This window comes from Lutra lutra, chromosome 3 (assembly GCF_902655055.1).
Source record: "Lutra lutra chromosome 3, mLutLut1.2, whole genome shotgun sequence".
Lineage (NCBI taxonomy): Eukaryota > Metazoa > Chordata > Mammalia > Carnivora > Mustelidae > Lutra > Lutra lutra.
In genome coordinates, this window is record NC_062280.1 from 67281940 (window position 1) to 67308659 (window position 26720).

The 26720-nt window shown below is 33.9% G+C and overlaps 1 protein-coding gene and 1 long non-coding RNA gene across 8 annotated transcripts in view; one reads left to right on the top strand and one right to left on the bottom strand.

Moving 5' to 3' along the window:
- Nucleotides 1-26720, top strand: part of UBR3 (ubiquitin protein ligase E3 component n-recognin 3) — a 241949-nt gene that overhangs the window by 152816 nt on the left and 62413 nt on the right. For all 6 annotated transcript variants that reach the window (XM_047722104.1, XM_047722105.1, XM_047722108.1 and 3 more), the window contains 3 exons: nucleotides 873-1009; nucleotides 7406-7491; nucleotides 20068-20173. In XM_047722104.1, coding sequence (XP_047578060.1) covers nucleotides 873-1009; nucleotides 7406-7491; nucleotides 20068-20173 — 329 coding nt within the window. The remainder of the gene's footprint in view (nucleotides 1-872; nucleotides 1010-7405; nucleotides 7492-20067; nucleotides 20174-26720) is intronic.
- LOC125095695 (uncharacterized) overlaps nucleotides 1-26720 on the bottom strand; it is a 129574-nt gene that overhangs the window by 63529 nt on the left and 39325 nt on the right. The gene's annotated exons all lie outside the window — the stretch shown is intronic.

Sequence of the window (26720 nt, forward strand, 5' to 3'; positions counted from 1 at the left end):
ATTTAAAAATATGCCCATTAGGTATATTAGGATTAAGATGATACATTTATACACACACACACACACACACACACACACTTTATATGTATGTAATTATAGATTTATGTACAATTTATGTGTGTGTGTATGAGATAAAATATCATATACTTGATTGAACCATTCACTGAAGTTAGTCTATTGTGGGATTTGGTGTAAGTGAACCCATCTTTTATCCCATCCAGTAGGATTTATTTATTTGATTTAAATATTTAAATATTTCACTTTCATTATAGATTTAGGATATAGTATCTGAAAGAAGTGATAACTGTGCCTAGTTTAAGCAGCGAATTTATGAAAACTATTAATATTTGACTTTTGAAACAGAAATTCATAGTTAAATGCTACTCAAAGGTTTCTCTCCTCAGTTTCTTTTCTCAGTTGAAGACTAATTTTAGAATCTGTGATTTTTTTTTTCCCTTGGTAAATCCGAATTTTTATGTGTTTAAAATATGCTCAAAGCAAGGGACATCAATATTAGTCTTTGAGAAGAGAATGTAAATGAAAGATTGCTTATCAACATGGAATTTGTTCTAAAACATTATTTTAATGACATCTACTCATTTCTTTAGAATGTAGGCTTGTGTGGTTAATTCATGGTTAGATTATAGGCTAACCAATCACAATATAGAATTAGGATAAAATAGAAGATATTTCTTGATCTATTTTATCTTTGTGCACTAAGTATATTTATAGTGGATAGCTAATGTACATCTGCCTTAACTTTTTAACTTTTAATTTCCTAATGAATTCATATGATAAACATTGTAGTGTTGGACTATTTTAGAGAAAATGAATATGAATAAACTTGATATGTATGTTTGCATTTTTTACAGTCAGAAACCAACTTAAGTAAAGAAATGGAATCTGTAATGAAAGATATCAAAAATACTACTCAGAAAAAGTATAGAGACTATAGCAAGACCCCAGGTTCACCAGACAATGATTTTCTCTTTATGTATTCTGTTGCTAGGTAGGTATACATGGTATATACTTTAATATTTACTTACTCTGAATAGTTGGTTTTTGTTTTATTTATGCCATTAATATTTATTTGAAGAAAGGGGGTGTGTATTTTTTATAGTGCTTGAAATTATGGCTAGTTTTCAAACCTTCTCAAAGGATCATAAAATGTAGGTTTCCTTCATTTTCTGAAGAGTTTTTATTTTCATGAAATATTGGGTGAAGTGTTATTATATATTATAGAATATGTGGGAAAAAGTGTATTATTAACATTTTGGGACAGATGTCTACCTCGAAGCGTGTGAATATTAAATATGAAGGGTCTTGTTAAGAAATCACTGTTCAAGTCCTGTCAAAAAGTAATAATACTGAAAAGGAATACATTGTAATATGTTAAACACTTTTAATTTCTTTTTAATTTATTTTAAGTAAGAAGAACTTACTTTGTTTTAAGCCAGTAAAACAGTAATATCCTTAGGTGGTTTAGAAAATCAGATGAGGGAGATGGAGCAAGTGATCAGGCAAGTTCTAAGCCTATATTAGTAGCTAGCCCAGCACTCCAGAAAACAGTACCCCTGTTTACTGAATTACTATATTCAGGTTTTATTATATTTCAAAGAACCTCTGTTTTCTGGAGATACTTCAGAGATACTCCTCATCTTTCAGTGTAGGTAGGATTAGTCTAATTGACTGAGTGGGTGTTTAGTAACTAAGAAATGGTTCTAAATAGGGATTTTAGAAAACGTAATTGAATGAAAATGGAGAACCATAAAAGAAGTAAATAGGCAAGAAGCAGGTACAATTAGAAACTTGTAAACACATTCTACCAGAATTGATGTTGTAGACCCCTGGATATCTCTAGAAGTATATACTTTTTTGGTATCTTGTCCCAAGTAGTATTATGATAGGTAAGATTTAGAGAGAGAATATAACTTGAATGTCATGCAGCAAATTAGTGCCATGGAGGACTACAACTCAGATCTGAGTCAAGGTCTATTTTACTTTCAATTATTATCGTTCTTTTTCCTTCCTGTATTCAACTTTTATAGGTCATATGTACATGCAGTTCACCGGGCCAGTCTCTCTGCCCCATTCACGGACCAGAGGGTAACAAGAGTAAATGAACTATATGCAGTCTTTAGAACCCAGGAAAAAAGCAACCAGACTTAGGCAAATTATAAGCAAGTTAGAGCTCAAGATAAGGAAACATTAATCTTTAGTTGAAGAATGCAAATGCCAGACATGGATTGATGTAATAGAATGTAATGGATTGGGAAGTAACTTTCTAGTCTGTACATTCCTAAACTATTGTTGTTATTTATCCAGAATGCTTCAGGAGAAGATATAACAGTTAATTCAGCATTTTGTGTCTGGAGAGTTACCAGCTGCATGCTTGCAATAAAATACACTTTATGTGAAAACTAAATTGAGTATGATTTAATTTTGCCATGGTTTCAAGATTTTAAAAACCTTCTATACCATATTGCGGTAATAATGTTGTAGAAAATTGAGATGAATATAGACCAACTCAGTTATGCCATGTATATATGTGTCTGTTTATATAGATGTATATGTGTGTGTGTGTGTGCGCATGCGCATGTGTGTAAATACTGTATTTATGTTTCTTATGTATTTATGCTTATGTATTTTTCTTAAGATTGATCTTATAAGAAAATTCTGGGTGAATAGGAATGATGTCTCCATGGGATTTTTTTATAGTATGATAAATCAAATGCCTTGACTTTAGTTTAGTGGAAGTTTTAGATTCCTATTTCTTGAATATATAAATTCTTGTTTTCTTCCTATATAGCTTGCTGTGGTAATAGACTTTTTAGGTCAACATATTTTGGTTTTTCTCATTTATTGGGAAGCAGGGACAGATATCAAATGTTATTTACTATGGATGTATATAGAGAAACAGAAAATGTGTTCTCCATTTTTCTCTGATTGCTCATGATAAACTCCAAAGCAACAAGATAATGCTTCTGAAAATCAGAGTATGTAACCCTTAAAACACTCATTATCCTTTGGTTAAAGTTACGCAGGCCATTGCAAAGTTCTCACAGTGAGATTGCATGCCTTCTCTAAGTTTTACTTAGTTATTAAAGAGAAAACAAAAACCAAATTAGCTAAAAAAATTTAACAAAAACATGAATTGAGAGAAAAAAGGATGTAGTATCCTATTTGGATAGAATGTAATTTTCTCAAGGTAAGAAACTGGTCTTTATAGGTATCTAATGCCTAGCATATAACATTATTTCACAAATATGTATGATTACAGATTATGCTTATTTTCATGCCTAAAAGGTAGGCATTAAAATATTTGATAATATTTAAAATGCTTAAATGTTTAAGTGAACTATTTAGAAGTAAACTTATTTTGAGTTATTTAACTTTTAAATTAAATATTGTGATTCTTAAATGTATAATTCATTAGGATGAGCACATTTATTTGTATTTGACATTAGAAATTTGAATAGAATACAGCACTTGTTTCCCAGAGCTGAGTTTCTCTCCACTGAATGAGCAATTTATTTTTTTTAAATTTTTTATTTTTTTTTAAAGATTTTATTTATTTATTTGACAGACAGAGATCACAAGTAGGCAGAGAGGCAGACAGAGAGAGGGAGGTGGAGGCAGGCTCCCTGCGGAGCAGAGAGCCCGATGCGGGGCTTGATCCCAGAACCCTGGGATCATGACCTGAGCTGAAGGCAGAGGCTTAACCCACTGAGCCACCCAGGCGCCCCATGAATGAGCAATTTAGTTTGTTTTTTACGGAACTAAAATTTTTTTGTTGTTTAGGAACAAAATATTTCTAATGGTTAAGTAGCCTGTAAAGCTGTTAATTTTAGTAATTGTTTTAGAGGATTTTTTTGTTTTGTTTTTTGGAGTTTTTTGGTAGAGCACCTTATCCCTTTGTTTTTTATTTTATTTGCATAGTGAAGCCTTGGAGGATTTTTTGAGGGCAGCAGAGAAGATATTGTTGGAATGGTATCTTTCTCTTACATTAAAATTAATCAAAATTAGTATATTCAGGTTTTATTATATTCCCAAAGAGCAGTCTGTTGCAAATACCATTCAGATGGATTATGGAAGGTTAATTTGGGGGAGGAAAGCTTTCCTCATTTAAATGCCAGTTCATTATTTCTTAATTGAAACAATAAATGAGAATAATTTTAATAATTGATTTTTCCAAGGGTTTTGGACTCAGGTTACACATAGCCTAGAGGTGTTGGTGAGTGACACTCGGCCTGTATATAGTGAGAAACATTTAAATGGAAAGAAGATGAAACATGAATAACTGAGATATAGCTGGAGAGATATGTTTAAGTCACAGTGGGTGAACTGCTCAGTAGAGTGAGTCAACTTACTTTACATAGTAGTTGCATTATAAGTTTAAACTTTATAAACTAAGTATTTTCAAAATAAAAGGAATGTTTGCTAAAATACCAAATTATGAATCCTTTTTAAAGCCAAGAAATTCTTTGATAAAATACCTTCCTTCCCCTCACCCCTTTTCATGTCTGAATTTAAGGGCATCGAAGGAAGGGTCAACAAAATAAAGAGAATAAGCTATGGGGACTAAAGAGAATCTTTCCATTGGTTCCATACCCAAACAAAGAGATTTCTGGTTTCTAAGGTGTTTTTGAGCACTTTGCTATGTACCATCAGGGATTTAGAAACTTTATCTGAAATGGTCCCTGCTCTCCAGGAATTTACCATTAGTTGGAGAGACAAAACCAATATACATCAGTCCGTATAAAACAGAATAGAGTTTGTTTTAAAAATATCATATTGAAAAAGTGCTATAGAACTTTAAAAGGGAAGATGAACAAATTGAAATATAAAGTATTTGGAAATGTTTCTTTCCTATCTCAAGAAAAGGGAATTAATTCTCCCTAACTCCTAGAAGAGTTAGAGCTTGAGCTGAGTCTTGTATAATATAGCCTATGGTATGAACGAAGATATTTTTTCTCTCTGAGGTATTGGGTAACTTGCTCAACCAGTAAGTGGTAGGCTTAGGTCTTGAACCCACACGGACATCAGTACGCGTTTGAGTGTCTCTGTATGTGCATGTGTATACACACATTTGTTTTTTAAATTATAGCTCTAAAAATAGAAGTTCATACCAAAGGAGGGTGGAGAGGGGATAGAAGGGAAAGCAGACCTCAGTCATGCAAAAAGAAGCTGGAGCATAGTTGGAGGAGTTTTTAAATGGAATATGTAGGTGGGCACCAAGATAGGCTGTAAGTAATCTTTCTCATTATTATTTCAGTTACAGATATTTTTTTCTTTTTTTTTTAATTCTTTTTTTTTTTTTTTCTTTCCAAACTAATTGGAATAGATTTGTGTTAGGAATATAAAAAGTAGAGTCTACTTTTCTTGGGAGCAAATCTGTATTTTTCTATCATCCATTCAGGAGGGCAGAAACAGAATATTGTGTTGGGATTTTCAACAGTTAGAGAAGATCAGACAGACATAGGGCATATGACATGTTTGTGTGTTCAATTCTTTAGCAAGTTCCAACTTAAAGGGCTAGTTTTTTTGTAAGTGAAATCAGGAAAAGCTGAGGGTTAGGGCCTCTGTCATATTGATTTTTAAAGTCCTAGGTTATTACATGACACTAACTGTTTGGATAGGTAGGTTTTTTTTGTTTTGTTTTGTTTTTAATGTCAGGAGGAAGGTTTTTTTAAGAGATTTTCTAGCCATAATCTGAAATAATTAGATTTAGTAGTTTTCTTTCAAATATTCTCTAAAATCAAACTCCTGGTAACATGTTTATCAGCCTTTGAGGTATTTGATGATTGAATAAACAGAATTGTTCTTATATTTATATCTTAATGAATATTTTTGCAAACTGTGCTAAAATAAAAGTTGACATTCTGGTTCTGACATTCGTTGGTAAAAATTGATCGTGTTTCTGGTTAGCTCTTTTAAAAGTACAATCTAGGAAATCTTAGTTTTTATAAGAGAATATAGCCGTTAATTTTTTTCTACAGATTAGGCAACAGAAGATTTGTGAAAACAAAATATATTGATCTCATTTATATTCCCTTGATGAAGGAACACATGCTGGTCTCCGCTCGCTTTCTGTCCACTAATATGAAATCCTTGTCCCTGCTTCCTTGCTGGTAGGTTTTTAGAAGTTCAGTGAGCAATGCAAATCGCCTGAAGGGTGGAAAATTCCCTTGTCACACAGATGCCCTTATCAGCAGCAACCAGATGGAGCTCTGAGCAGGAACATTATCAATGTTAAATTGCTTTTCCCCCACCCCAGTAGAGAGGAAAGCATTCCTTTAAAAATGGGTGGCAAATATACAGATTTAAGAATATTAATTTTGTTAACAGTTTGCATTTATAAGTAAATATATGAAAATAATGTTTCAAAAACATTTTGTGTTAAAATACAACCCAAACCAGTTCAGACTGTTTTAAGTAAAATAGGATCATATTCTTCCTTGAATTCATTTGCAAAGTAAGCTTAAAATTTTGCCTTTTTTTTTTTTTTAAGACGAGGATATCTCATTGCTAATGTCAAATGCATATTTTGGATATAAATTAGTTTATTCGGTTTTAGCAATGGCAAATGAAGATGTGTTTAAGTTTATTAATACTGTTGAAGTAAAAATACATGCATTATATCACTCACAATTTTCATTTATTCTGACAAAGTTCATTGGCTATTTTACTATATTTTTTTTTGAGTCAATCTTTGGATTCTGAAGCAATTAGATTTTTAAAATGTCAATTTACTAATTGAAACTAATCTGTAAGCTAAAAATTGCTAAATATATTATAATTTCAGATCTATATGAACTTTTTGATGTTTAGCAGTGTCAGGAGTTACACAGTGTACTTTAATAAAACTGTAATTTTAGAAGTCCATACAAGAGGCTACTGTTCATTATATGTGTTGTTCATACCTACTATGATGTTAGTGATTTTGTTTAATATTGATTTCTAGAAACCATCTAAGCTCTAGTGAGTGATAATCATTTCTCTGATAAAAAGTTGGTATGCCCTTGTGTTTTAGATGACAGTAACCACCTACTACTCAGTGGCTAACAGTTGGGTATAAGCTCTTTCACCAGATTCATGTGCGGGTTTATGAAGCGTGTTGCTGTTGTTTTCCTTAAGGCCCAGTTTTCAGTATTTGCCAACATTTGGGGTTTTGCAACAATTACATTATGATGTGTACAGTTTTGAGGTTATAAATATGAACATATAAGGATATGTTTCCCTTTTTATTTCTAAATATCAGATAAAATATTATTACAGATATTCCATAAACTATTCATAAAGTTCGTCAACTTTATTATTTAGGTTCATTCAGACATATCAGTAAAACAAATTAAAAAGTATCGCTTCAGCCTAATTGAGATATATTTTAATGCTTTACTTACAGAACCAATTTGGAACTTGAATTAATTCATCGGGGAGGCAATTTGTGTTCAGGTGGTGCAAGCACAGCTGGCAAACGCTCTTGCTTAAGTAAGTAGTAAAAAGTGTAAATTTAAAAACATTTTAAATTATGTCATTTTTGAAAACCTATACAAAGTGGTCTTTTGATGTATTTTCAGATTCTTTTTATATGACATATAATTGGTTTTAATGGTGATTATATGCTTTAAATGGCTAATCTTATACTTAAAAGAATCATATGAATATTTAGCTCTTTCTATACTATGATTGCTCAGTAAATAAATGCCATACGGATAGATCAGATTTACATTGGCTCAAAATTAAGCAGTGTGGTATCCTTGGCTATAAAAAATTACCTTCAAACTTAAATTTTTTTTTTTTAAAGATTTTATTTATTTATTTGACAGAGATCACAGGTAGGCAGAGAGGCAGGCAGAGAGAGAGGAGGAAGCAGGCTCCCTGCTGAGCAGAGAGCCCGATGCGGGGCTCGATCCCAGGACCCTGGGATCATGACCTGAGCCGAAGGCAGAGGCTTTAACCCACTGAGCCACCCAGGTGCCCCCAAACTTAAATTTTTTAAAAGAATTTTTACATTGTCCTAGATTTAAGAAAATATTTTTATAAAAATAATTTGTGTTGCCTGCAGATTCCTATAATATAAAGTGCTGCTGTTAATTAATGAAGGCATTGTACTATATTTTGATGTGAACATTAAAATGTATTAAAATTATGGATGTTTGGTTTTATTTATGAATATACTTTATATTGTAAAATGAGCATGATTCTTCAGTACTTCTTGTAAGGGTAGGTTTGAGAGAAGTGTCATTTGGAACTTAATGTAGATTCTTCATAGTGATGTTATCACTATTTAGCAATTGTTTAGAGAATTAATGTGAATACTAGGGGTCATATTACATAATGTCAAGTATAGCTAATTATTAGCTCCAAATCACTGGAGTTAAAATATTACCTAACATGACTGGTACAGAAAAAAAAAATTGTTTAAAATACATAGTGTATTCTTTTGAAAAATGAATATATTTTCTTAAATGCTAAAAATATTAGTAGTTAATAAAAATTATCAACACATAGGTTTTTCAAAAATATATGTGTGTACTTAAAGATTTTATTTATTTGAAAGAGAGAGAAATATGAAATAGAGAGAGCATGAGTGGGGAGGAGAGGGAGAAACAGGCTCCCTGCTTAGCAAGGAGCCTGATGCCGGGCTTGATCCCAAGACTCTGAGATGATGATCAGCCAAAGGCGGATACTTAACCAACGAGCCACCCAGGCGCCCCCAAAATATATGTGTATTATTATGAAAAGATATATATGTGACTTGGGGATGATTTCAAAGCAAGGACTGATCAAAAACATCTTAAAATATTCATTTGATTTTAATTAATTAATTGATTTTTAAGTAGGCTCTATGTCCAGCAGGGAGCCCAACATGGGGCTTGAACTCATCATCATGAGATAGAGACCTGAGCTGGGATCAGGAGTCAGATGCTTAACTGACTGAGCCACCCAGATGCCTCTCTTGAAAAAAAATTTTTTTTTTTTTAAGATTTTATTTATTTGACAGAGATCACAAGTAGGGAGAGAGAGAGGAGGAAGCAGGCTCCCTGCCTAGCAGAGAGCCCGATGTGGGACTTGATCCCAGGACCCTGGGATCATGACCTGAGCTGAAGGCAGAGGCTTAACCCACTGAGCCACCCAGGCAGCCCACTCTTGAAATTTTTAATGTAAAGATACAAACTTATGTGAAATTTCAACTGAGTTACTTTTAAAATTCTTACTAATTGTATTAGATTTTGATTTTTTTTTTTGTTATCACTTGATTCCTAGAAATGTAAGGTTTTGGAAGTTATTTTTTACTGAATATCTAGTATTTACTGACTTTTACATACTTAAGCCCTACTTACACCCAGTGACTTAGTATTATGTTTTAAAGGAGAAGTTGTTGATAAATAGGAGTTTTAGCTTCTGGACTGTTTGAATTAGCAAAAACTGTAAGTTCACTTATTTTAATTATCTTTTCTTATTAATTTATTAATTTCTTATTAATTTCTTATTTTCTTATTAATTTTCTTATTTATTTTTCTTATTAATTTCTTATTAATTTATTCTTAATTGTTGTTTGGCATTGGCTAATAATAATCCAGAAATTGTTATATTAGGAAGTATTTAGTAAAGGAATTTCAGTCTTATGTTCAAAAGCTGTACTTCATTTTTTTCCCCCTCTGAGGTACTTACATTTATCCGGAGACTTGTAAATAACGAATTTATTGAGAATCTTAAAAATGCTGGTGTAAAATTCTAGCAGTGACCACTTCAATTAGCGTCCTTAATTTAAATGTAAATTATTAAATTGATAGTTACTTCCACTTTCATTTCTTTTTATTTCCCCTTTTGTGAATAAGCAATCAAAACGTTCTAGTATAGAAAAGGTCCTGATGAAGATCATCCTAAATCTAAATTTAATACTATTTTTGGTTTTCTTTTTTTTTAATGATTTATGTTAGTCCTTTCCCCCCCAAACTTTATTGAAGTATGATTGACAAATTATATTGTATACAGTTGTATAGGTTGTATAACATGTGCTTTTTGCTTTTAGTTTCCATATGATTTATTACTGTTTAATTGCTTACACATTATTTATCCTAATGTAGAATGTATTTTATGTTGTATAAAATCCCACTATTTTGCAAGTGTATAAACTTAAAGTATTTGTTGTTTACACAAGCCTAACTCAAACCTGATTTGTTGAACACCAGAACTTAAATTGATGGTGTGTCTTAGGACCTTAGATCAAGTATTTCATTTTTTCATTTTCCAGTAGAATTTTAATGGTATTATTAAAGATTCTCTCTTTTCTCTAGAGACTCCTCATAAGTCAGTATTTTCCCATTTCCATTTATTGCTCTTTGTTACCTTTTAAATATTTCATTTTCAAGCATATTTATGTATGTATGTATGTATGTATTTGACAGAGAGATAGCACAAGTAGGCAGAACAGCACTTAGAGGGAGAGAGAGAAGCAGGCTTTTTTCTGAGCATGGACCCTGATGTTGGGCTCGATCCTAGGACCCTGGGATCATGACCTGAGCCGAGGGCAGTTGCCTAATGACTGAGCCACCTAGGTGCCCCACATACCTCATTTGTAAAGTGTTTGTTTTTCCATAATATTTTGGGGAAAGAGTAAGAAAGTGTTCCACAATTAAGCAAATGATATGGAACTTACACTTTGGAAAAGTGTTCCATTACAACTTCTTGATAAAATTGAAGATTAGTCAAGAAAAGATTTAATAAGTTTTGCCTGGAGCAGCTTGAATGATGCCCAGTATATAATTATGGATGGGGACACACACACACACACACACACACACACACACACACACACACACACATTTGAGAGCAGGAGAAGATTGCTTTTTCTATAACAATGAAAGCAGGAAAATATTACTGGCAAAATTTATACTGAGAGATAAAATTGTAGTGGTACAATGCCATTCAGCACTTACATGTTCAGATTTTTAAAGTAAATAACCAGTACCCAATCATAATAAAAGTTCATTCTTAAATATGCATCTGGGAAATTTTTCAAAGTAAAAAATGAGCAAAACTTATCAACAAAGCAGCATACTGTGGTATTTTAATAATGCTTAACGTTTGTATTTTTAAAGTTTATGAAATACTTTCACATAAGTTATTTAGTCCTATAGAGTGACCATGTGAAATAGCTCTTATTACTTTTTCATAGAAAAGGAGACTGAAAGTCAGAGTGGTTGCCTTGCCAAGTCATAAGCTGGCAAATACAGAGCTTGCTCTAGAATCCAGCTATTCTGACTCTAAATTCAGTTATGTAACACATATCCCTTGCTTGTTAAGTGTCCCAAAGGATACAGAACTTTTAAGAACTTTGACTCACAGGTTTAGTCAGTGACTTCTTACTGTATACTATTGCCTTGGTATCTTTCCAGGCTCTGCCTGCTAACACTCCTGTTGTTTTACCTATTTTCTTTCGTTAACCTTTCACTAAGATTCCTATTTTTGTTTTGGGCCACTCCTTCAGATATTTTATTAAGTCCTGATTCCTTCTTCCTTGGATACCAGTTGAGTTTTCTTTTATTTTTCACCAGTTTGCTGGCTGGTTCCCCTTGTTTGAGATCATATTTAGCTGGTAAAATCAGTGATGCTTTTGGTGGACATGGCACCTGAACAAGACTATAAAAGATAAGTGAATTTAGGACTTTTTTGCAAATTGATACATACACTGATAACCACCAATTTTATTAGCAGTAGATGTAGGACAAAGCAGATGTAAAAATTGAAGGATAACTTTTTGTTAAGAATAATGTTTTATTAAAATTAGTTAATTTCTTCATTCAGGTAATTCGTAAGTAGATACAGAGCTTCATAGAGTCCAGTGAAATTAGTAGCACAACAATTTCTCGAGTAAAATTTGTTGAAACCACTGGCTAGGGTGTGGTGGAAGGAAGAGGTGTCATTTGATAAATTATTAAGTTTTTTAAAAATGTCTATCTTTAGGTAAACAACATCTTTCCCTATCTTTGGGTCTGAGGCTTTCTGCATATTACTGTTGTTTAAGAAACTACAGTTCTCATCACAAATGAATTTCATGACTTTTTAAAAAAGATTTTAGTTATTTATTAGACACAGAGAGACACACAGTAAGAGAAGGAACACAAGCAGGGGGAGTGGGAGAAGGAGAAGCAGGATCCCCCCAAGAAGAGGGGAGAAGCAGGGAGCCCCATGGTGGGGCTCAATCCCAAGACCCTGGGATCATTACCTGAGCTGAAGGCAGACACTTAATGACTAAGCCACCCAGGCACCCCGAATTTCATGATTTTATAGAGAGATTAAAAACCAAACTTTAGTCGAGAGGGGTTATGGCAGACCTTTGCTTTGACAGCTTCATTGGGGGGGGGCTCTAACTTAATTTTGATACAGTTTAAGATCTTATCAAGAATTGATGCATGTGGTGAGTAATTTTGATACAAGTTATGATCTTATCAAGAAATGATGCATGTGTTTTGTTATTCATAGAAAGCAATCCAGCTTTGATGTGTACAGGCAACTTAAAATAATTTTAATTGCTCAAAGAATGAATTTTTGTTGAATTCAGAGTTAGAAGAATTATTTAATGTTAATTTCATCTTACCGTAAGACTACATAAAGATACTGTTAAGATCACAAAATTTCTCGTAAGTAGTCTGACCTTGTTCTTTAACAGTGGTAAAATTCTAGTATCTATAGCTTATTAAGGTCTGTTTTTAGATTTAAAAATTATGAATTCTATAAATAGATTGAATAACAACTTTTGTTCTATTCTTTTCGTTACCCCATATAACAAGAGGAAAATTTGGCCACCAAATCGTTATAACAGTCAAAATGCATAAGTTAATATAAAAAAATGTGGAAATTGCCTCCTGATTCTATTCTTTATGAATACACAGATGATTTGGGAGCTAGCTATTTTATCTCATGGATTCTCTTCCTCTTTGTACCCAACCAAAAGATTGTTGTAAGAACTCAATTTTGTAATGTATGTCAAGTCTTCATACATTATAAATCTTGACATTACTGTTTCTACTTCAACACTACCTTTATCAAATTCGGGCATGGATGTGTGTGAGTAAGGAGACCAGAAGCAAGATAAAAGTTAATTTTCAGCTCAGCTTTTTTTTTTTTTTTAAGGGGTTAATAGATACTTTGTTGACCTGTTCAGAGATGAGATGAGGTGGTCAGAATGGGATTTATTACAAAGATTAATATAGTTTATTAACAAAATAGATTGTTAATTTTGGGAAGCCTGAGTTAGAGGGACAAGAGTATAGCTTGAAAATTTGACTAAAAGGAGTGGCTTTATTCTTTAAAGTCATTCTGAAGGTTCTATGCTTTGTGGCCAGGTAGTCAGGCCTTCGGGAATTTATGATCTGTGTATTCCAGGAACTAGATACCACAGATAGTAATTTCCACTATCAGGGCATAGTGGGCGTAGGGGCCCTCGGATCTTGCTAGGCTTAGGGAGGGCAACCCTTTCTTAGTTTAGAACTCCTGCCCCTTATATGAGGTGCTCAGATTAGACCTGAATTCATGGAGTGTGTCCTTTTTGATAAGGAAGAAATTGGGATTCCTAAGAAGCTATGTTTTCTTTATCTTTCTTATGATTACCTATGTGTGGAAGCAGATTTGTGCCTTTCCCCATATTGTTCCACACAGTGTTGCAAACATGAAGCAGGAGGCTGCCTTTTAAACCTTAAAAGTAGAAGGAAAACAGTTCCATAAAAATACTAACGCTATGATACTTGAGGTGACCAGAAAATGATGGCACAGTGTGCCGGGGAATGGAGACACAGGAACTCTGGGAGGCAGGAAAGGAATGCAGCACGGAGAACAAGAAGGTACTAATGATAGCTTTTCCTTTCACGTGTTCCCATACTCACATGGGGGAATAAAACCTGTCTTAAGTAAAAAAGCTCTGCTACTTTATCCCCAAACTTGGCTGTGCCTTTATTGACTAGAAGCAACATAGGATACAGTGCTGGAAGGAGCACTGGAGTTAAAAGATCTGGATTCTAGTCATGTTTGTTATCTTTTGGACTTTAGGGAAGTCACCTAATTTTTTACCTTATTATGAAAATGGGGATGATAATAGATGTGCTGACTATCGAACATATGTATCATGGTGAACTTAAAGATCAAGTAATAATAGATAAAGTATGTATATGTGTACATACATACAGTTTATATATGAAACTGAAGTATTTTATATATATTATTTTATTATTATTAAATTTTTCTTAACCCTTCAAAATTCCTACCATGACTGACATTTTATTCCCTGGCAAGCCTTCCGTGGAGTTGTGAGGAGTGGGATGGGGGCAAGATGAGTCAGTTCCTATGATCCCATGGCATGAACCTCGTGTTTCTTGGGAACCAGAGCTACAGATCTTCCCTTCTTAGAGTTGTTCCCAGACTTCATTTGAGGAGTCCTCTCCCATCTTTCTACAACTAATTTCTCAGGAGTATGTAGAGGAACCAAGGTTAGCTGATTCAGCTGTGAGAGGAGTATATCCACAGCTAGTATATTCACCTTGGATAAATTGGTCAGAACTGTTTCCTTACTTTGATTGGTCAGTTATGGAGAAACTGAGATCCCCCTCCTCCCTCGGTAGTTCAGAGAGCCATTTGGCTAATTGAGATTTTTTTTCACCGACAATTATTTGATCAGAGGTAACTGCACTGAAAGGACTAAAATCTTGAATGATCTGAAATGCAGACCCAGTTAAGTTTACTGTAGGTAAATTTTAACAGTGGTACAATTTAACATGGAACCAACTTATAAAAGGTTTTAGGACAGCTCTTTAACATATATTTCTGTTTTAATGACATGAGTTCTACTAAGAAATAATCTACCAGTTTTAGATTACTAGTTATTTTAATATTGATAAAGATAGAAGGGATTGTTAAAGCTTATCTTTTTGTTCCAGCTAAGAGTTCTTATAATTAAAGCATAGAGTTTTGTTTGTTCTGTTTTGTTTTAAGGACAAACCAGTCTTTTGTGGTAAGGACATGTCTGTCTTGTGATTAAGCACATTATAATACTTTAGACTTATCACAGTTATAATGAATTTGATTTCGTATTGCAGAAAATAGAGTTCTTTGTCCCAGGTGAGTTGTCAGAGCAACCAGAATGGGGAAGAAGATGGTGAGAGCAAGTAGGTCAAGTACTGCTCTAGTAGTTAAGAGTTGAGAGGTCAGTCTCTTTGGGGCAATAAAATTAGGGCTGATTAATTGGCCTACTTCTTGGTTACTGAGCCAGTGTGTCATGATTTAAAAAGAGTATAAATCCTTCATGAATTTTATGCTTATATTGTATGATTTTTTTATAGGACTGTTGATTTATTCATGCAATATTCAGCATACTTAAAATCCTTCTATATGCCAAGCACTGTGCTAGGCTACAAAGTACAAAGAGGAAGGGACACAATTGTCTTCTTCAGGGAGCGCTCACCATTAACAGGAGAGAAAAACATGTGAAAATAATTACCGGACTATATGAGTGATAGAATTAACTCAGGGTATAGAGAATGTATAAAGTAAAGGATGATTACTTCTGTCTCAGTTACAGTATTAGAGAAAACTTTACAGAGGAGAACTTGAGCTAGCTCTTGAAAGATGAGTCAAGTTTGCCTGGAGAACAGGAATATACTATTCTAAGCTGAGAGAACACCTTGCAGAGACAGAATGAGACAATGTGACACACTGGGGAATACTTGGAAAGCAAAGGGAAGAAAGGAGGTTAGGAAATAAAAGATAGAGGTTATCTCATGAAGGGCTTTCAAAACCTATTCCTTCTTTGGTTCACCAACCAGTTATGAGATAATGTGATAGACATATTGTTTACAGGGATCGGGAGAGAGTGAAACAAAAGGCATGAAGCTGAATGATCACTCTGTTGAGTAATCCAGTTGAGAAATGATATAGCTGTAGAGTGAAGCAGAAGAGGATGGATCACAGAAGTAGAACCAGTAGGATTGCTAATCAGTTGGCTATGGAGCGCAAGGATGTGGGATTTGAGTTTCCAAGTTTTTTTGTTTGTTTCTGTTTTGGTGTTTGTAGGGGCAGTGATGTCATTCCCCCAAATAGGGATTATAAGAGGAACTGAACATTGCAGCCCAGATTGGGCTATATAATCAGTCTATTTTTAGATACATTGATTTTGTGGTGCCTGTTGAACATTGAAGAGCTAGAAAAATTTGTGAATTGTAAACTTACAAGTAGACATGGCAGTTGAATTTGGTGAAATAGTATGTGCAGAATGAGAGGAAAGGAGAACTAGGAAGGGTTCCTTTTTCTTATGAAGAATCCTAGCATTTAGGGTTTTAACAAAGGAAGAAGAATGTGTAAAGGTAACTGAGACGGAACTGAGGGAGAACCAGGAATGAGTAGTACCAAAAGTTCAGGAGAAGAGAGAGAAAAGACGAGACTTAAAAATATATATTTATATTTTTTGTGGAGAGGTAGTTTTATGTAGAGACCTGATGTTTGTAATGCCATAATTTCTAATTTTAATTGTAATACTTAAAGTTTATAAATATTAAATTTATTATTTGGAATTTATTCTTGCAAACCATATGTGTATATACATATATATATATATAAGCACAGCTATCTATACACTACATATATATGCGATTACTGTAACTATTATTGCTATATAACGGGCCAGAAAGGTGGCATTATTCCCACTTTACAGATAATAAAACTAAGGTCTTTTGTCCAAGGACACATGATCAGTACAGAACTTGGATTCAAACCTAGGACTTCCTGATTCCTAGTAGACAATGGTGCCTCCTATACATGTGTTAAAATCATAGCATACCTCTAAATAAATTTAATGGTGTTTCTCATTTCCAAAACTCTTTTATAAATGTGGGTCTAACTTTAGAACTTAAAACATGTTGTTCCAGAAAACAAGTTATCTATTTTTTTTTTGCTGTTGTTTTTCAAGATTTTAATAATATAATTTCTTGATATAATTATTTCTCAGTTTTTAAAATATCATACAAATGGTTGGAATTTAAAATAATTTCCCATTGGGGTGCCTGGCTTTCTCAGTTGGACGAGCATGCAGCTCTTGATCTTGAGGTGTAGAGATTACTTAAATAAAACTTTAAAATGTTTTCCCATTAGTTTCAGTTTTTAACTTTTCGATTATGAACATAGGTTCTCCTTAGTCTACTACTGTCATTATTTGTTTTGGTTAAGAGATCTTTTTGCTGCTCAATGAGAGTTTATTACTGACAGCCCTCAGACTAAATTTTGAAGAATACAATGAATAGTGAAAGGTGTTGATTATTATTTGGCCAATTCTCTATTTCCTACTGAAGTTATTTGCAGTTTCTAGCATTGTTTTTCAAAGGTAGATGTACCTTATTAGTAGTCTTCAGCTCTAAAATCAATACCAAAGACGCTTGTTATATATTATATTAATAGCTTTAGAAGATGCATCAGGGTTACAATATCAGTTTTTCATAGGAATGGAAAGGGGTATGTTTGTGTTAGAGAAGGAATATTGCACTTTTCTTTTAATTGTAAAAACCCTAGGGAGAACTAGAGTGGTAGAAATAACAAGGAAGTTGCAAATCTTGAATTCTTTTCTTAGCTTTTCCATTGGTATTAGGGTGATCTGGCAAGGTTCTTCCTTTCTCTGGGCCTATTTCCTCATTTACAGAAATGAGGAAATAGAAGAGATAAAAAAGTTTCCTTCAACATTTGTTTCTTTAATTATGTTAGAGGTTAGGAAAATAGATGGATTGTAGCATTTTTCTATGCTACCATGGTTTCAATGCAAAACAAGTTAGTAGAATTGCAACTCCTATGTTTTTGATTAAATCAGATAAACTGTCTGATAATTGACTTTTGTATTGAAAGAAAGTATCAAAAACAGCTTTTTAAAAAAATTTTTAATTTAAATTGAATTAGCCAGTGTATAGTAGTACATACTTAGTTTCCGATGTAGTTAAAAACAACTCTTTAATTCAGTTAACACCTATATAAAAAATGTAACACTCTCCACCTAGCAATTTGAGTTAAATATTTTCCTGCTAGGGAAATTTATGTTGTTTTTTTTTTTAAAAACACTTTTAGGTTTTAGACACTTCAATTATACATTATGTACTTGGCAGAAATAATCTCTTATGTAAAATTAAATTGAAATAAAATGACCAGTATATCGTTCATCATTTTATTTCTCTGCTGAAAACATCCCTTTTGTCAGTGTTATTAGTTGAACAATTTTACTGGAAAAACTGGAAGTTTGGGAAACTTAACTGGTCTCAAAACTGGGGATAACAAAGTAGAATTTTTGTGAAAAGTTGAGATAATCTATGTTAAATGATTTCCAAATAGCACCTGGCATGTAACAAATACTCAGCTAATCTGGGTATTAATAGGATGAAGAAATTTTAAGAGAGGATTTGTACTATAGGTTGACCTGTAAACATGAGACGAAGCAGGTTGAGGTATTTACCTTCTGTTTGTTATAGAGAGATCAGGATGAAACTTACAGGTATGTATAGAGTGTTAAGATTCAGTTCCCTTTCCCACCTCCCATTTCCTCTACCTGCCACACAGAGTGGAACATTTACTTTGTTCATCTTATAGCTCTCATAATGCCTTACAATAGCTTCCCCAAACCAAACTACTACTATTACCTTTACTATTACTACACCCCTTCACAAGAATCATATTGATAGATCATAAATTAATCTAAAATATAGTTGGTTTCTAAGTTGGTTGCTCAGAAATAAAATCTTGTTTTCTTTTGATTTTAATTTAGAGAATAAGTGACAACAAAATGTGTGTGTTATTTGGCTTTTTTTCTTTTTCTTTTTTAAAAAGATTTTATTTATTTACTGGGGAGAGAGACACAGAGTTAATGAGAGAGGGCAGGAGCAGGGAGGAGACGGAAAAGCAGGCTACCCTCTGAGCAGGGATCCTGATGTGGGTCTTGATCCCAGGACTCCGGGATCATGACCTGAGCCTCAGGCAGTCGCTTAACCAACTGAGCCACCCATTTGCCCTCTGTCTGTTTTGTTTTTGTTTTTGTTTTTTTAAGAATTTATTTATTTGACAGACAGAGATCACAGGTAGGCAGAGGCAGGTGGGGGGAGGGGCAAGGAGCAGGCTCCCTGCTAAGCAGAGAGCCCAATGCAGGGCTGGATCCCAGAATATCATGACCTGAGCGGAAGGCAGAGGCTTAACCCACTGGGCCACCCAGGCGAACCTGTCTGGTTTTAAGAATTAATTTTAGTCATATGTCAGAAAGTATTATCTGATTTTCTAAAAAATTACTTTTGTGTCACGTATGTTTTTGAGAATTTGTGGCAGAATAATCTAATCCATTCCTTGTCATTTTTACTCCCAAAAAGGATATGTGGTATGAAAGCAAAATTTAGGATTTTCTTCTGAATGATTTTAAAATTTTAAAGAAAAACCTTTTTTCCCCAAATGTCATGAGCAGATTTTTTTGAAAGCTAAGACTTGTAGATTATTAGTATGGTTTAGACAGAAGAAATGAAAATAGCTGGAGTAGCTATGCTAAGTAATAACGTTATTTCAGTTTTTTCTTCATTAGAATCAAAAGATAATGAAGTCACAACTCAGTCTAAAGAGGACTTAGGGGAAAATACTAGCTAAAGAATTTCATCTAACAGCAATTTATGTGGATGTCATTGTCAGTATTACTCAGATTAGAGTATTGATAATAGTAAATCTTTGTTAGGGACAGCCATAAGTGTGAGAAGTACCATTTGTCAAGTCTGATGCATAAAGCCAAGGAAGAGTAGGTCTGACAGGAGATAAGGAGAATGAACCATTCCAGTATTGAGACTGAGCATAAGGATAGTCCAGATTCTAGTGGTAATTTTTTGCATAAATATTTCAGAGTTTACCTTAAAAGAGAGTGTGAAGTAGTTGATACTTAAACTTGGTGAATTATAATTATGAAGATGGGAAATATTTCCACATGAATTAGCTAGAAAATTTGTATGAATTTTGTCCTGGAAGAATTGTGTGAACGTTCTAATTAAACCTTTTCTTCAATTTATTTAGATCAGCTGTTCCATGTATTAGCCTTGCACATGCGGCTTTATAGCATTGATTCTGAGTATAATCCCTGGAGAAAGCTTACGCAATTAGTAGAAGAGGAGAATTCACAGTAAGTATTATTGGGAGATTAAAGTCAATTAAAACTGTTTTTGAGAAATGTTACATACTGAAATAGAATTAAAATTCTTTATGAATGTGTGAATTTTCCTTTTTAAACATACAAATACATAAAAAAGTTTAACATTATACTTTCTGTAAAAATTGTATAAAAATTCATAACAAGTTAGAAAATGTCTTAAAGAATCCATTAATTTTTAAGCAGTTAAAACGTTTGAATGGAGGTACACAATGACTTATTGCCTCTCTTTTTATGTCAGAATTGATTAGTGGGTTCAGGTAGCCTTAGTTTGATCCCTTTATTGTTCTCCGTCAGCATTACACCCAAGTGATTTTTGTAACCCCTGATTATTGTTGTTTAGGGATGTGGGGAGGAGGGTCAGAAAGAGAGAGGTGGGGAGAATTGGACTCTCTGGTGAGCAGAGAGCCCAGTGCGGGGCTCCATCCCAGGATCATGACGTGAGCCAAAGGCAGATGCTGAACCAACTGAGCCACCCAGGCGCCCCACCCCTGATGATTCTTGCCTAAATCTAGTATTCCCTTAGATGATTCAAAAGAGTGATTTTGTAAAAACAAAACAAAAACAAAAAACCTCCCTTCTGATTTATTAGCTAGGAATGATTTTTTAATAAAGAAAAGCTTTCTGATACCATCTATTTGGTTACCCTGAAATATAGTTTGGCAGGATGAATGCTTGATATTTCCCAGTTCATAAGTTTTCCAAGAAGGGACTTGATGCCCTAGCAGGTTCCAGTGGTGACCAATAAGTTGTGGTTATTTATTTGATCTCATAATTTTTATATATTTGATGTGTTCACTCCATTCAGCCATTCTTTTTGGTGTAAATTGTCCCATTTTATTTTATTTTATTTTTTATTTTAATTGAAGTATAATTGACATACCATATCCTATTAGTTTTATGTGCACATCGTAGAAATTCGGTGTTTTTGTGTTACAAAATGATCTCGATAAGTCTAGTCACCATACAAAGTCATTACAATATAACATACTATAGTCCCTATGCTGTATATTACATCCCCATGGCTTATTTTATAATTGGAAGTTTGTACTTCTTGATCCCCTTCACCTGTTCCACCCATCCCCAATTCCGCTCCACTCTGGTAACCACCAGTTTGTTTCCTGTATGTATGAGTTTCTTTCTGTTTTGTTTTGTCTGCTTGGTTGTTTTGTTTTTTAGATTCCACATATAAGAGAGAGATCATACAGGATTTGTCCATCACTTAATTTCACTAAGCATAATACCCTCTGGGTCCATCCATGTTGTCACAAATGGCATGATTTTATTCTTTTTTATGGCTGAGTAATGTTCTAGTGTGTGTATATATGACACACATATGTATACATCACATCTTTATTCATCCATTGATGGACACTTGGGTTGCTTCCATATCTCGGCTATTATAAATGATGCTGCAGTGAACATAGGGGTGTGTATATCTATTCCCTAGTGCTGGCAAGAATGTGGAGAAAGGGGAACACTCATACAGTGTTAGTGGAAATGTAAATTGGTGCAGCTGCTATGGAAGTTTCTTAGAAAACTAGAAATACAACTACTACCACACAATCCACAAATTCTGCTTCTGGGTATTTACCCAAAGAAAGTGAAGACACCAATTTGAAGAGAGATATATTGTTCTCTTTTAGGTTAGTAAGAATCCCTTTAAAATTGCTGTTGAACTTCGAAATGATCCAAGTAGTCTTTGATAATATCCTTACTTTCTGGCACAATAAGTTAACCTAGGCTTATTTTGTACATTTTACACTCTCTACCTAGTATCAGCCATTTCTTTGACTAGTTCCTTTTATTGGGAAATGGTATTTAGAGATCATAATCTTGGTGCTAAGGGGTATATATAGCTATTGTGTTATCACAATAATTTATAGGCTTATAGGCCATTCCAGTGGCAGTAAGGAAGTCTGTTTTGTTTTTTTTTTTAAAGATTTTATTTATTTACTTTGTGACAGAGATCACAAGTAGGGAGAGAGGCAGGTGGGTGGGGGGCGGGGAAACTGAGCAGGGGAAACTCTCTGCTGAGCAGAGAGCCTGATGTGGGCTCAATCCCAGGACTCCGAGATCATGACCTGAGCTGAAGGCAGAGGCTTTAACCCACTGAGCCACCCAGGCGCCCCAGAAGTCTTTTAAAGATTTATTTATTTTAGAGAAAGAGAGCAGACAAGCAGGGGGAGGATGGAAGGGGAAAGAGAGGGATAGGCAGACTGCACTGAGTGCGGAGCTTGATGTGGGGCTTGATCTTAGGACCCTGAGATAATGATCTGAGCGGAAATTCAAGAATTGGTCACTTAGGGGCGCCTGGTTGGCTCAGTGGGTTAAAACCTCTGCCTTCCGCTCAGGTCATGATCCCAGGGTCCTGGGATGGAGCCCAGCATTGGGCTCTCTGCTCAGCAGGGAGCCTGCTTCCTCCTCTCTCTCTGCCTGCTTCTCTGCCTACTTGTGATCTCTGTCTGTCAAATAAATAAATAAAATCTTAAAAAAAAAAAAAAAGAATTGGTCACTTAACTGACTGAGCCACCCAGGCACCTCGTAAGTCTTCTTCTTCTTTTTTTAAATAAGATAACGATCCCAAGTTCTTACTGATATTTGTAATTCAAATGTAAGATTGCAAAGTTATGTTTTATTTCTTAACTTTTTGTTATTCCCATCTTTTTGCTCTTCTTTGAAAATCTAGGTTCATAATGATATTAACTTTATTACTACTTCTATTACTTACGTATAACTATAATTATTTTGAAAAAATGATACTACTACTGACTTTAAGTTCTTTTGACCTAGAATATATACCACTAAGGATGTACAGGCAAAATATTGCTTTTAAGTCATTTAAAGTAACTTTTTTTCTTGTGTTGTTCTGCCTTCAACTTGATTGATAGTGAGACTCACTTGTTTTAGTTCTTTTTTTACTCAGTAAAGATTACCTTTTCCCCTTGATTTATTTAATTTTATAAAGCTTATATTTTTCCAAAGGAAAAACTGTGATCAATTCAGAGACCTTTATCTCCCATTCATGCCCATTTGCATTTCTTTTTGAGAACTCTTTATCTGTTACCCGTTTCTAAATATTGAGTTGTTGGTCTTTTCGTCTTCATTTTAAAAACATGTTTATAGATTATGGATATTAGCCTTTTGTATTTTAAGTTGCAAATATATTTCAGTAGATTGTCAAACATGTTTTTATTTTATGATTTTTTTTGCCATCCAAAGTTTTTTTTAAATGTCATTTTCATAATCTTTTCATTTATTAATTCTGGAATTTGATTTCTCTTTATTCAGGTCTTACCCCACTGCCTGGTTATAAAGAAATTCACTTGGGTTTTCTTTTCCTATTTCTTTTTTTAAATTGAGATATAATTGACATACAACATCATATTAGTTTAGGAGGAATGAAACTGATTACCACATAGTGATTTGATATTTGTATATTGTGTAATGATCACCATAGTAAGTCTAGTTAACGTCTGTCACTGCACATAATTACAAACTTTTTTTCTTGTGATGAGAACTTTTAAGTTCTTTTACCAACTTTTTTTTAAGATTTTACTTTTTTTTTTTTTTTTTAAAGATTTTGTTTATTTATTTGTTAGAGAGAGTACAGGCAGGCAGAGTGGCAGGCAGAGGCAGAGGGAGAAGCAGGCTCCCTGCAGAGCAAGGATGTGGGACTCGATCCCAGAATGCTGGGATCATGACCTGAGCCGAAGGCAGCCGCTTAACCAACTGAGCCACCTAGGTGCCCCAATTTTACTTATTTTTGCTCAAACACAAGAGAGAACAAGTGTTGGGGGAGAGGGGCTAAGGAAGAAGCAGACTCCCAGGGAGTCTGATTTGGTACTCCATCCCAGGATCCTGGGATCATGATCTGTGCTGAAGGCAGACGCTTAACTGACTGAGTCACCCAGGCAACTTCTTAGCAACTTTCCGATACACAGCACGGTATTATTAACTGTAGTCATCCTGCTGTATATTACGTCTCCATGACTTATTTATTTTAAACTGGAAGTTGGTACCATTTGACTACTTTCACCTATTTTGCTTACTCACCATCCACCATCTCTGACAACCACCAGTTTGTTCTTTTATCTATGAGTTAATTTTTTAAAAAAAGATTCCACACGTAAGTGAAATCATATGGTATTCGTCTTTCTTTGGCTGATTTATTTCACTTAACATAATGTCCTCAAGGTCCATCCGTATTGTCAAAAATGTCAGGGTTTCCTTTTTTTAATGGCTGAATAATATTCGTGTGTGTGTGTGTGTGTGTGATGTTTTCTTTATCCACTCATCCATTGATGGACACTTAGATTGTTTCCTCGTGTTGGTGACTGTAAATAATGCTGTAGTGAACTTGGGGTTGCATATATTTTTTTGAGTTACTGTTTTTATTTCCTTTGGATAAATACCTAGAAGTGAAATTGCTGGATCATATGGTAGTCATATTTAATTTTTTGAGGAACCTCCATACTGTTTACTATAATGGCTGTACCAGTTTACATTTCTACCAACAATGCACAAGGGTTCCTTTTCTCTACATTCTTGTCAATACTTGGTATTTCTTTTTGATAATAGCCATGTTAACAATTGTGAAGTGATATCTCATTTTGGTTTTGACTTGCATTTCCTTGGTGATTAGTGGTGTTGAACATCTTTTCAGTACCTCTTGGTCATCTGTATGTCTTCTTTGGGAAAATGTCTCTTTATATCCTCTGCTCATTTTTTAATTGGCGTTTTTTGTTTTTGTTTTTTTTTGCTATTGAGTTCTATGAATTCCTTATATATTTTGGATATTAACCTCTTATCAGGTTTATGATTCTTCTAATACTTCTGTGACTTCAGTTTTTATATTTAGATCTCTATTTGGAATTTGCCATGATATCTGATATAAGGAACAGATCCAGTTTTATTTTTGTCCGTATAGCTAACAGATGTCCTATTGCGTTGCCCTCCATACAATAGTAAAATAAAACAGCTATCAAAAAAAAAAAAGAAAGAAATGGAAAGAAAAGTGAGAAGGCACTTTGTTTATTGATATGAAAAGCTCTCCAAGATACAATGTTAGGAGGAAAATACAGGAGAAAAAAAATGTGTGCATTATGCCACCATTTGTGTAATCAAGTAGGGCTGATAAAATGCATTTGCATTTATTTGTTAACAGACCAGACCCACACATGTCTGGATATTGGAATTAAAGCATAGATGGCACTGAGGAACAGTGAGGGAAGCCTAGTCTTTATAGTAAACAGTGCAAGGTTAATTGGAAATTTATACGAGAAGTTATAATATTGACCCCTATCTTATACAGAACTACTCACCTTTTGCCAGTTGTTTCAGAAATGTCTTAGAAATACAAATGCAATGCAAAGAGAATCGAAGATTGTGCTTGCATTTAGAGTGTCCTATCTCTTTAATTTCCTTTAATCTGAAATTGTTCCCAACCTTTTTTTTGTATTCCATGACATTGATTTTTTTTTTTTTTTAAAGAACTCAGGCCAATTATTTCGTAGAATCCCTCAATTATTTTTGTTCAGTAGTTCCTTGTGGTTAGATTCAGATGATAAACGTTTGGCAGAAATATCAAAAGTAATATATTCTTTTTAGTGCATCATATTAGGAGGTACATGCTGTTGATTTGTGTTGTTATTGATGATAATGGGTTAATGTGGCATCTGCCAGGCTTCTCAACTGTAAATTTATTATTTTATCCTTTCTAATCAGTAATTACAATTGTCTTCTGGGGAGATACTTTGAAGCTATGAATATGTCCTGCTACTTCTCAAAAAAAAAATGTTGTGTCTCTGTTTTGTGTTTATAGACAAAATTAGCAAGCCATGAGTATTTTGCATATTATGCTAAGGAAAGTTAAATTTCTTGACATTAGCTAGTAATTTTCTTTCCTAGCTAGACTTACATACTCAAAGGCAGGGATGGTGTACTAGTAAAATATTAGAAGACCTAATTCTCTGAGTCTAAAGATGTTTAGCAAACAAAAGTTTTCCTAAGTGTAGTATTGATGAAGTAAAGGTTTTAAAGACGAGACATAGCTATGATGCTTTCAATAATATCATTTGTCAGATGTGTTCCTATCAACCCCTAAGATTTAATACCCACTAGGTTAGTAGTAAATGTATGAACACTTAACCAGTGATTATTTCATACTAGGTAATTTTGTGCTTTGCATATATAATCTCATTTAATCATCACTATAACTGTATACATGAGGTACCATTGTTATCCCAAATTTTACATATGAAGAACCTGAGGCTTAAGAAATAATGGGGTGCTTGGGTGGCTCAGTCAGTTAAGCATCCGACTCTTGATCTCAGCGCAGCTCAGGTCTTGATCACAGGGTTGTGAGTTCAAGCTCCATGCTGGGCTCCATGGTGGGTATGAGGCCTACTTAAAAAAAAAGAAAAAAAGAAAAATTAATTAACCTGGTTTTTAGGGGACATAGCCGTTAAGAAATAGGGGTGGCATTTGAATTCATATCTTTCTGATTCAAGAGCCTAGG